The 11,951-nt window shown below is 59.9% G+C and overlaps 1 protein-coding gene across 1 annotated transcript in view; it reads right to left on the bottom strand.

Moving 5' to 3' along the window:
• Nucleotides 1-5,325: 5,325 nt before the first annotated feature.
• MLLT6 (MLLT6, PHD finger containing) overlaps nucleotides 5,326-11,951 on the bottom strand; it is a 34,569-nt gene continuing 27,943 nt past the window's right edge. Inside the window, exons 13-20 of the mRNA XM_026054502.1 lie at nucleotides 10,331-10,397; nucleotides 9,919-10,061; nucleotides 9,451-9,639; nucleotides 9,155-9,243; nucleotides 8,398-8,753; nucleotides 8,151-8,259; nucleotides 6,282-6,629; nucleotides 5,326-5,497 (exon numbers count right to left, since the gene is read on the bottom strand). Coding sequence (XP_025910287.1) covers nucleotides 5,453-5,497; nucleotides 6,282-6,629; nucleotides 8,151-8,259; nucleotides 8,398-8,753; nucleotides 9,155-9,243; nucleotides 9,451-9,639; nucleotides 9,919-10,061; nucleotides 10,331-10,397 — 1,346 coding nt within the window. The 3' untranslated portion in view covers nucleotides 5,326-5,452. The remainder of the gene's footprint in view (nucleotides 5,498-6,281; nucleotides 6,630-8,150; nucleotides 8,260-8,397; nucleotides 8,754-9,154; nucleotides 9,244-9,450; nucleotides 9,640-9,918; nucleotides 10,062-10,330; nucleotides 10,398-11,951) is intronic.

The following is an 11,951-nucleotide window of genomic DNA, read 5'->3' as shown; positions in this document are numbered from 1 at the left end:
CTCTTGCACCGGGCTCTCCTTGCAGGGCCCTTTGTGCATCCGCCGCCTTCGCACGGCTCCTTGCACGGCCCTTTGCACGGCTCCTTGCACGGCCCTTTGCACAACCGCCCCTGCCGCTCGTGTGCAGCCCCTTGCAGCGTGTTGCCGCCGCCGGGGTGCACGGCGCCCACCTGCTGCGTGCAGCCCCTTGCATGGTCCCCTGTGCAGCTCCTGCGTGAGCGGCTCCTTGCACAGGCTCTGGTGACTCTGCACCTTGCACAGGCTGCAGTGAATCCCCCCCTGTTCCCTCCAACCCCCTCGGATGTGAAGGTTGTTGCACAGTCCCCTGGCACAGCTCGCTGCAGTCCCCTTGGGTGCAGAGCCCCTTGCGGGGCCTGGTCCCCGTCCAAGCGGGTGGCCTGTCCCAGGTGGCAGGGTTCAACCCTGTGGCACTGCCATCCCCCGGGCACCCAAAGCCCCCGTGKAGGCAACGCACCCAGCTCCGACGGGCTGGAAACGAAACGGGCTTTGACTTGAGAGGCCTTTGGAACAAACGGCGTCTATGCCTGCAGCAGCTGGGCCTCCATGCGGCTTCTGGCCGTTCTTGCCATCAGAGAAGCCTGGTGGCTCCCGAGGGACCGTCCCCTCCGGGGGGGTCGTTCCTGCAGGGTCGGGCAGCTCAGCCCCCTCCTGCCCTGCCASCTGGACTCAGCCCTGACATCATTTACTCGCTATGTCTCCCCCAGAGCCTCCCGGAGCACTTGGGAAGACCTCATCTATGTCTGTGTTGCCTTTGGTCCCGAGCCAAGGGGCTGCAGCCGTCGGCAGCCTGTGGGGATGGTCTGTCGGGATGGCGCTGGCATCCAGACCGTTCCCTTCCAGCCAGGACAGCCACTTCCAGCAGTCTGGAATTCCAGAAGGAGAGAAGCAGGAGCTGGTGCAGAGAATACCAGCGCAAGYGAGCCCAGAGCAAGCTCATCTGCAGCAAGGACGTGCACAGGGGCCCTTCATTGGAGATGAGTGTGCAGGGGACACCCTGGGGAAGGGCTGCAGTGGAGTCTGTGGGACCTGAGGCTTGTGGAAGAATTAAATTATATCCTGTGGCAGATCAGGCATCTGCTTAGATCCATTTCTTCCTTGTCCAGGAGGATGCAGCAACCTGCTTGTCAGGCACCAACTTGGCATCATCCTCACGTGCCCTTCCAGCCCCCATCGGTACCAAGTGGGAGCTGAAATGCTGCACGGAGGCCAGGAGGTGGAAAGAGGAGAAGCATGCCAGGAAAAGCCTCTGCAAAGGAGCTGAATATTTCTGCAGGATGTTTCCAGGCTCCAAGAATCCCAAGGAAAGTGGCTCCACAACCCYAGCACTCCATAGGCACTTCAGGCTTCTCCCTCCCAGCTGGCACCGCCGGCACTAACACGTTCTGCAGACTTGCCAGCTGCCCAGGAGAATTTCCTCCTGCTTCTCCAATGCCTTTGGTGCCACAGGTCGTGTACAAAAAGCCTGGCATTTCCTTGCAGCCTTGKAAACCACGGGACGAGTTCCTTGGCTGGCACAAACTGTTCGTGCCRCTGCCAGGGCATTTGCACCGGGAGGGAATCCGCTCCATCCCCAGGGATTCTGTGTACGGAGAGGCAGTTTTGCAGCTAGCGAAACAGCCAAGAGCAACAGAGTCCTCTGAAGCAGGCACCAAACTTCCATTTCCATCCAGCTGACTCTAACAGCCACATTTCCCACGGCGTCCCATGCATTTGACAATCCATTTTGGATTGCCTTGCCATGCCTTTGCATGGAAAACCCTCCTTCTGCCGGCCAACAGTTTGAATGAGAAGAGCCCTGACAAAACCCATCGATTGCCCCTTTCCTTGGCCATGCTCCGTGCAACCAGCTCTGCTCTGGGCTCCGGAGACCGGGACGCTCTGCTCCCGGCCTGGCTGCCTGGAGAAACAAGGGCAAATTCCTTGGCCTCGGGTTTCTCCGCGGGTAACAACCCCGAGTGCTCATGTAAAGCAATCGGAGAAGGGAAAAGCCGGGCAGGGGCAGCGGGTGCAATGGGAGAACTTCTCCCCAACCTTTCAAAGGCATCCGGGGAATGTGGAGCATCCAGCCCGGCACACGGGAGGCGCCAGATGGGCACRTATGGATGGGAGAAAACAACAGGGCGAGAGCAGCAGCCTCCAGTTTGAAACTGGGATGGGAAGGCCGAGCTGGGGAGCCCATCGGTCGTGAGCTCCGAGCCAGCCTCAAGCCAGAAAGTGGGAAAAAACGAACCCGAAGCCAAACCCATCGCAGCAAAGCGATCACACCCCTGTGCTGGTTTGGTTTTTGAAGCCCTAACTGCGTTAAAAAAAGTCACTGATATTAATATTAATATTATTTATTATAATAAAGACCAGTCAAGCAGCGTGAAAAAAATATATCTTAGCTACATTACCTTAAATTGCCAAAAATATACAMATTTTTTTCTCTTTTATTTAATAAAAAACAAATCAAAACAGACACATGCAACATACTAAATGAGACATTAGCATCAAAATGGGTAAAGAAAYGTACCCCAGTGCAACTGAAACACAGATAATCTTTAGCTTTTCTTTGTCTTTCCCCTGCTCTTCCTTTCTCACACAGACACGAACGGTTAATGCCACCTTTCCAGAAGTGTCCCCTTCTCTTCCCCTCCATGTGCCCAAGGGACCCCGGTGCTGGCAGGGGATGGGAGGCCAGGGGCGAGCTCCAGAGGGACCAGGTGCTGACATCTAAGTGCTTTATCTCTCTTCCCCTCCTTGGGATCTTCAGCCTTTCCCCCCGCTAGAAACCCCTGGGAGCAAAGAGGCTGCAGCCTCAAACCGCTGCCACCAACAAGAACACGTGGGCATGCCCCTAAAAGGGGTCATTTGGCCCCAAACTGGCYATCTCCATCTTTAACATAAGCCAGGTGCAAGCAGATCCCTCCCCTCCAGGCCTTTCCCGGCTCTTGGACGTGGATCTTGGACCGACCAGAAAACTTGCCCCAAGACTGATCCAGACCAGCCTCCTGCCCCTGCCTTCTCTTCCTGCTCCCCGGCTGATCCATTTTTAATTAATTTACATTTCTTTTTTAATTTCCAGTTTCCAATTTTCCAATTTAATTTTAATTCAGTTGAAAAGCAGTCACGGTTTGGAATGTTTTGACCAGGCCTAGGCACAAGGTCAGGCCCTTTACAGATCAGTCTGGATATGAGAGCAGAGCAGTCATTATTTGTCATAAATTTGAGGTGTTAGATTAAAGAGAGAGGGGAAAAAAGAAAGAAAAAAAAGAAAGAAAAAAAAGAAAAAAGAAAGAAAAAAAAGAAAGAAAAAAAAAGAAAGAAAAAAAAAGAAAGAAAGAAAAAGAAAGAAAGAAAAAAAGAAGAGAAAAATCCAGGAGAGCTGCTGATCCCGGGCAGCACAAGGCTGGACCAAGGCTTTGGGAGCAGGTCCCACACCAATACCGGGCACCTGGGCACGCTTGGACATGGATCAGCCCTCTGGCTGCAGAGGGAAAAACACAGCTGGGATAGASGCGGAAGACCCCAAAAGTGCAAGCACACAATTGTGCCAGAGAAATGTCACGGATTGGAGGGAAAAAAATGAAGCTGACAAAAACATCACTGACATTTTGCAAGGGTGCCAGGCTGGGAGATGTTGGCACGTGTTGGCCTTCAACTTACTCGGGAAGGGGCTTTGGGGCCAGGGCCCGGGGCAGCTGGAGCCCCATTTCCAGGGGCTCCCACCTGCGGAGGCTGCTAGGAGGAAAGAGGGTTTTTTCCTCTGCATTCCTCCTTTTAGCTGCCAYCTCCAACTTTCTGTTAGCTTCTTGACACTGTTGAAACCTTAGCTTCTCTTTATTAGAGATTATATATATATATATTTATAAATATATATATATTTCTGAGCAGACAGCAACATTCTGCTCAGTTCACAGAACTGGAGGCTGAGCTCAGAAGTGTGTTTTCTCACCTTTTAGCCGTATTCAACCATTGTGGCGATCATATCCTGCTCACCACCCTCCAGAAAAAGAGGAAAATAGGAAGTTATTTAGCAGAGGAGTTTTGCCCATAGAGCTTGTCTGGACCGTCAGCACAGCCCCACTGCTGACAAATTTGAATAGTGCAAACCAGTTGGGYGCAGTGGGAACGTGCTGAAAAGGGCCATGAAGGTCTTTTCAGGACAGCATTTTTTTTAAACACCCCYAGAGTTTGTTAGCTGGAGTCTTCCAGGACTAAATAAACCCAGGAATAAATCTTCCAGGACTGGATAAACCCAGTCCCCARGGAGATGTGGATTTATCCAGGGGACCTGGAAGGGAAGGGGGGCTCGTACATTTGATGCAGACGTCAAACTGCCCCCCGTCCTTCACTCCATCCATCACATCCCAGCCCCGAGGAGGCAGGTTTCCTTGCTGCAAGACGGAGTTAAGGGCAAAAGGTGCAAAAAAACAAACGAGGGGGCCAACGTCGGAGCTTGGGAGGCCAGCAACCTTCCAGCACTTGGGAATTCCTTTCCTTAAGTGCCCAAGACTGACGGAAGAACATTTCTTTTTGACAGACTAGAGGGGTTCCTATGGTGGGYAAGAAAGAGACGTACTGGGACTCTTCCCCCCAATCCCGACTTGTCTCCCAGCTCCGGCTTGGGCCACAAGGGCCAGGCTCAAACGCACCGTTGGAGGGTGGCTAGGAGAGGGTGCTAATACTGGCTCCAGCCCCCTTTGGCAAGCTGCAGGCTGGGGCTCGGGCAAGGAACGGGGGAGCCGGCCCCAGCAGCAGCACGTGCTGCTCCCGAGACGAGCGCAGCGGCACAGGGCAGAGGCGGCACCGTCCTGCAGGGAAGCAGGCGGCTCCCACCTCCCCACGCACCCGTCCTCAGCCCCTGCTCCGCGGCTCACGCCTTTCCAGGCTGGATGTGGAGCCGGCTGCAAGGGCTTGGTGTGACGGCCACGGAGGAGAGCATCCTAAGAGCCAGTGAGGCAGGTAGCAAGCCCCAGGTGGAAAACTTCATTTGAGCCTCCCCGTGCGGGCAGAGCGGAGCACGCAAGCGCTGCCAGCCCGTCCCTCTGCGCCATCGTGTCCCATCCAGTGTCACCTGCTGTGCCCGACCCCTGTGCATGGGCAGAGAGTCCTCAGCAGAGGGGCCTCCTTCCACCAAGGGCTCGACCAAGGCTCTCGGGTGCTCCTTAGCGCCCTGGCCCCCCTGGGGCTTGACCCCCCCCCATAACCGCGCCACACGGAGCCCCGCTTTCCCGCGAGGCCGCCGCCTTCGCTCCTCCCGGCACCGGCGCTTGGTCGGAGACGGACTGTCTTCCAAAGCACCTCTTGGCATTGCCCCAGTGGCAGGAAATGCTTCTCGGAAGCCTTGTGCTCATTGCTCTACCCGGAGCAAGGCTGCTGCCTGTGGAAAGCCACAGTGCCCCTGGCTGAGAGGAGTTGGCTGCTGGTTTGTTCAGGGTGAGCGGGGAGCTTAGCCCTTGTCCTGGGTAAGAGGAGCTCCCTTTTCATTCATGCTCTTTAAAAAACAAACAGAGAGAGAGATGCAGAGGAGAGGGGTCAGTACCAGACAGGAGCAACCCAGGGGAGCAGAAGCAGAGAGCCCTGCTGTGCTGCTGACCTGGCCCTGCTCAACAGCCTCTCGGCCTTCGCCATCCGAAAGGAGAGGCCCAAGCTTCCCCTCTGCCCAGCGGAGGCCAAGCTGGCCCCTCAACCCTGGCCTTGGCTCCCGAGTGTCCCTAAGCAGGGACACTTCAGGGTACCTGCAGGGGAGGGAGGGGATGGAGGAGACAGGGAGAAAGGGTGTTGTGCAAATATCACACCATCGGGCTGTTCCAGGATGGGGCAGCTTTAGGGAGGCCCCCAGCCGCTCCGCGCGCGCCGGCCAGCTGCAGGGTTCCTTCCCGAGCCGGCTTTCGGCACGCGCTCACCGCGGCGCTTCCTCGCGCGGCCAGCCCTGCACGGGGAGCGCGGTGCCGCCGCAGGGCCAGGGCGGCGGGCACGAGCCCACGGGCCGGCCCTGCCCGGCCTCCGCGAGCCCGCAGCCTCCCAGGCTGCCCGCGGCCCCTCCGGCTGCTGCGGGCACCAGGACGGGCGCCTGACCCTGCCTAGTGAGGGATGCAGCARAGCCGGCGTGGCAAAGCCAGAGCAGCAAAGCCGGCGTGGCAAAGCCAGGGTGGCAAAGCCGGCGCGGCGTCCCGGCTGCCGCCTGCGCAGCCCCCCGTGGTCCCCCTCGTTAGCTGCAGCGCAGGGCGCCTCGCACCGCGCTCGGCGGCTCAGGGCAGCGCCAGCAGCATACGCACCGTGCCTTTCGCCGCGCCGCCCTCGGCCTGCAGGTTGAGGAACGGGTTAGTCTGCGCGGCGAGGACGGGCGCGATGCCCGAGGCCAGGAGGCTGCTCCCGGGAGCGCTGAGCGGCGGCGTGGCCTGCGGGGCCAGCACGGTGCCCGGGGACAGCGAGGCCAGGAGGGAGCCGCTGCTGGGGGGCGCCGGGGGGGCCGAGCTCATGGGGGCGCTGGGGCTGGAGTGCAGGAGCGGGGCCGCCGGGGCTGCCAGGAGGCTGAGCGGCGACGAGCCCGTCATCTGCAGCCGCTGCAGCTCCCTCTTCTGCTGGATCTGCTGCATCATCTGGAACACCAGGGCCTGCTGCTCCTGCGGGGAGGGAGAGGAGAGCTGGCACCGGCCCGGAGCAAGAGGGCTGGGGGGACACGTGGCTGCTCTGAAACGCAGCTCCCCAAAACRGGGAGGAACCGAGCCAGAAGTGGGGACCATATCTGCACGCTCCATCCCAGGCGAAGCTGCATGCTCCATCCCAGGCAAAGCTGGTGGCGACAGCCCAAAGCCCCCGTGACCACGTCGCGTGGCTACAGAGCCCAAGAGCCTGCCCCGAGCTCATGAACTGCCCATGCTCCCGAGCTCCTCACCCCATCGTGTCCTGCAGCCTGYGCTTGGCTTATCCGGACTAGGACACCTGCAGGCACACACATCCACCCAGTGCTTTCCAATCCATCAATCCACAGATGCTGGATCTCCAGCAATCCGTGGAATTCCCTGCCCTGAATTTCTATATAGGCTGCTCCTTTCCTGGGCTCGCTCCCCGGATCAGGGCAGCAGAGCCCGGCTCTGGGGAGGGTGAGGGCTGCAGCTCACCTGCACCCGGAGGGACGTGCCCAAATCCAATCCCATCTCGGGAATCACTATAGCAACCATCGACCGATGCAGCAGGCGGAGAGCCCGCATTGTTTCCATACCCACAGGGAGGCAGCTGATGACACAGTGACATCAGCCACTGGAAAGAGAAGCCCTTGGAAATTTGCTTTTCTRGGGTTATAAATAGCTTGACCCAGAAACGTAACCAAAGCACCGGGCCAAGTTCACGGGAAAAAAACGAGCACAGCTTCATTGACGGGAGCTGGTAGCAGTGCTGCCGTGCAGCTCCGCGGCAGAGCAGGGACACACGGTGGTTTCTGCAGGGGGAGCGAACAGATTCCTGTGGCACTCGGGGCTTATTCCCTGTCTTGCCAGGCAGTCGCTGGCACGAGAAGCTGGGATGGGGTTGCTGTTTTGTCCGGAGGGGGAAGGCGCAGAGCCAATATGCTCCCACCAGCTGCACAGTCCTTGCGCTGACCCCGGCACCCACAGCCACCTACGCGCTCCAGGTCTCCCCGGCGGTTCTCTGTGCCAATGCTCCCAGACACGGCTTGACTGCCTCAGAACTAAGCCAATTTAGCGCTTATCTTCTCTTCCACGGGGGGCTCCTCTGCCCTGGGCCTCGGTGCATCTGCAGGGCAGACAGCCGTGCGGTCACGGCAGCAGGAACAGACCTGACCTGCATGCAGAGATGGCTGCAGGTTTGACAGCGCTCCCCATTTCACATAATGACTTTGCATTACTATGTTCTCACATCCTGAAGACGTGGGAAGGCCAGATTAAATTACCTCGTTTGTAAGAAAACRTTGGAATCCCCATTGCTCCCTGCCRAGAGGTGCCCCTCCTTCCTGCCTAAAGCTCCTCTTCTCATTCAACCCGCAGCTGTCCCGGGCCAAGGAAAAGGCAGATGACTCCGCAGCCCCGTGGGCAGGGATTTGTACGAAAGAGGGAGCCCCAAGTCCTGCTCCGAAGCTTTCTCATTAAAGAGCTCATGGGATAAGCGGTGCCAGCAGGCACACTTACTGGATTAAGTGGCTGGGAAGTCAGGAGCTGCTGGAGCTGCTGGAGCTGCTGCTCGTGTTGGTGCAAGATGTGCCGCTGCTGCTCCGTCAGGGGACTCAGGCTGGGCACGCTGCAGGGCACAGAGCGCAGGGAGCGTGAGTGCCGCCCGCCTTGCCCTGCGCGCACAGGGCCTCCCTCCCTCACGGTGCTAAAGCCTCTGCTGGAGAGGGCAGGGCTGTCCCCACGAGCTCCCCTTCCTCATCCTCACCTGCTCAGGCTGGTGGAGAGCTGCAAGGTCGGAGGCCCGCTCGCCTGCGTCGGCGCGCTCGGAGCCTGGGCGGCCTGAGCGCCGTTCACATTCCCCAGGATCCCGTTGATGGGCATCTGCTGGCCTCCTGCCAGGGTCCCCATCAGGCCGTCCACCACGGGCACCGCGGAGAGGCTGTGGCTGGCATTGGTGCCTGCCCCCAGCCCGCTGCCTGCCACCCGGGCCAGGCCATTCACCTGCTGCACCGCGGGCAGGGGGAGCGAGGCAGGACTCTGCTGCAGCATGGGTAGGGGTGGAGGAGTGCTGTGGAAGGACAGGGAAGAGCTGCTCCTGCTGGGGCAACCTGAATGAGGGTCCTGGGGGAGAAATGGACACAAGAGGGTCGGACTGGGGCAGCTTGTGAAACATCCGATGAGCTCCAGGAAGGCTGCAGGGGCGGGAGCCAGGGGTGGAGAGGAGGCTGGGAGGGTAAGTGCAGCCGTGTGCTCGGAGAGGTCCGACCGCTCCGACGTGCTCTCCTACAGCCCTAGGGATGCAGCCAGAGGAGCCTACGAGTGTTCTCACCTCTTCCCAGCCCCAGTTACTCTACTTGGACCCTCAGCACAGAAGAATGGGCATTCCAGAGAAAGAAGCCTCATTTCTGGGCCTAAGCTCTGCGGGTTTGTCCGCTGCAGGTGAAGTCACTGCAGGATTATGTGTCCCTGTTCCCTCCCCAAGCCCATTCCCCAGCTGGCTGGGGCTGCTGGTGACCATGTACCTCAGAGGAGGTGGAGAGCGAGTTCTCGATCCCAAAGCTGTTCTTGCACGGGGGGCTCTTGCTGATGCTCAGGGAATCGTTGTTGCAGACTGCAGAGAGGAAAGAAGGGAGGATGAAGAGTCGAGGGGGAGCCYAGCACGGGCACAGCGATCTCAAGGGACAGCATGGACTGCAAGGGCTGCATCYCGTGCAGCTACGAGACAAAGGGCTGCTCAGATCCTCCCCTCACRCCCCCTCTCCCAGCAGCCCAGGGGGAAACCAGTGCGAAAGCAGCCCCGTCCCACTGGCCCCCTCACCGTTGGGCGGCAGGATGTACTGGGTCTGGCTGCTGGGGCCATTGCTGGTGGTCACCACCGGGAAAGGGACGGAGAGCTGCACGTTGAGGAGCTGCAGACGCTCCTTCTTGGCCGTCAGCGTCATGATCTGCTCCTGGAGCCGCTGGTTCTCCTTCTGCAGCGAGTGCAGGGCTTTGAGCATTTCTACAACTGCAGGGAATGGGAAAGGGGAAGGGCGACAGGGTGGCGGGAGAGGACAAGGGGGTGGAGGGAGGAGAAGTGGGGCCACAGAGGAGGGGTACCACAGTTAGAGCCCAGCACGCAGCAACTCGGCCCCCAGATCACAGTCCTGCCGCCAACCCACTCCCCTGGCACAAGTTAGTGCTCCGTTGCCCGCGGCTCCTTCACTTGTGGGCAAACCCCCAGCTGGCATCGGCACGAACGTGCACAGGGAGCTCCCCACGGCAGCCCCTGCCCCAGAGGACTCACTGTTCACGCCGGCTTCCCCATTGCCCTGCTTCTCCAGGAGCTGCTCGATGTTGGGGGTGGCCTGGGGGACGTTCTCCAGCTGCCCGCTGCTGCTGCAGGACACCGTCTGGTCAAAGAGGGTGGGCAGGCTGCTGATGGGGGACCTGGCGGGACGAGGAGGGGAGTCAGAGGCACCAGCTGAGCCCCCCTGCATCCCTCTGCCCCCTTCTCCCTGGACGTCCTCTGCTCCGCTCGGGGGGTGGCAGCATCCCAGCCCTCCTTCCCACTCCCGTCAGCTCCGCARCCTCCCTCAGGGAAGCTCCCGCTGCCTCCTCCATCCCACCCCGTGCCTCAAGGAGAGGGGTAGGAGCTGCCTCTCCCGCRCTCTCCCTGCACTCGCTGTGTCATCCCGCGGCTCCCGGGGGACACTCACATGGAGGACAGGCTCTCCTGGGGCGACGTGCCGCGGCAGCCGAAACTGCAGTCTTCCAGGTCGGGGTCTGCGGGGGGAAGGGACAGAGAGGCGGCGCTCGGGGGTGCCCGGCCGCGGCAGGGGCCCCGCTGGAGGGGAGCGCGGAGCCGCGCGCGGAGCCGCTCCGTTGCGCCGGCCCCGCATGCGCCTCCGCGCGCCGTGGGAGGRGCCGCGCCACGCTCCGTGTCGCCGCGTGTCCCGCCGGGACGGGGTCACAGCGGGAAGGTCACTGAGGGGCAGGGCGGCCGCTTTCCCGACGGCGCGGGCCAGCCCGGAGCGTCACCAGAGCGGTGCGAGCTGGAGGCGTGCGGGGAGCGCGCGGTGCTGCCCCCCGTCCCCAGGACGTGAGGCTGCATCGCCCGCTTCTCCTCGCCGGGGCAGAGGGAAACTTCTCCTCCCACCACGGCGCAAGGGGAACGTTGCTCTCCCTGCCGAGCCTGCAAGGGCGGCTCGGGCTTGTGCAGAGCGCCACGCAGCTCTCCTGGGTGCTGCTGCAAGCACAGGCCTCCAGGACCCTTTCCCTAAACGCAGCTCGAGTCCTCCAAAGCTTCCACAGCTCCTTTCCAACGTGCTTAAATCCAGGAAGTAGCAGCCAGCTCTCCACGGCACTTCTGGCCCAGGAATCTCCATGTTAGCGCTGGAGCCAGCGTGCACGTGCGGGACGTCTCCTCGCCGCAAAGGAACCAGGGTGAATTTCTCTGCCCTTTGCTCTCCATCCCCAGTGTCCACACGTTCCCCTCATGCTGGGACGTGTCAGATGGTGCAGCTACAGCCCGGGACAGCTGGCTAGCTCGCCCCTCCTCTTCTTCACACAATAAGAGACATTTCTTATGTGCAGGAATCAGGAAGTCTCCTGCAGGGAACGCTGTGACTTACAGCGCAATGCCCCAAGCAGGGCACTAGTTACTGGCAGCATTTTCTGCTGCTGAGAACAAGTAGATGCAGCTGCCGATTGGCAGCCCTTAGAGATGGCTACGAGTGGGATCCTCACCCCTTGATCCCCATGGGAGCGAATTCCTGGCCCTCAATTAGAGCCGGTTCGCTCTTCTGGAGGGAAGCCACTGGAGGTGACCACACTGTTGTGAGCAGCAGTTCCCAGGCAGCAGACATCTCCTGGTGCCTCACGTGGGGACAAGGCCAGCAGGTCTCATCTGGGACACGTCACAGGGCACGGAGCTTCCCCAGGTTCTCCAAGGATCGGTTCCCAGAAGGCTGACAACAGCCAGACCATGGCAGTGCTTCTCGGTTGTGCTTTCAGTCAAGGACCACCTAACCCATTGGTGACGCATTGGTACATCAAGAAGACGAGGAGATGACTGAGCTCTCTCATGGACAGCCCTTTGCAAGGCTTCAGATAGGAAGGGAAGACTGGAGGACGACTACAGAAGACAAATATATTTGGCCTGCCACACAGGAGACAGGATCCAGGACACTGGTGGGAGGAAGAACTAGACAGGAGCTGAAGGAGGGGGAAGATAAAAACCTGACTTTTTGCACTGCCAAAGGCACCCTGGTATCAGTCTGCATCAGCGGTAAGTTCCTCATTTTGCCCATTTGAAAGACAGGATAACACCGCTTCCCT

The sequence above is a fragment of the Nothoprocta perdicaria genome, unplaced genomic scaffold (assembly GCF_003342845.1).
Source record: "Nothoprocta perdicaria isolate Ctin4 unplaced genomic scaffold, notPer1 scaffold_121, whole genome shotgun sequence".
In the NCBI taxonomy this organism is placed as follows: domain Eukaryota; kingdom Metazoa; phylum Chordata; class Aves; order Tinamiformes; family Tinamidae; genus Nothoprocta; species Nothoprocta perdicaria.
This window is presented reverse-complemented; position numbering and strand designations above follow the sequence as displayed.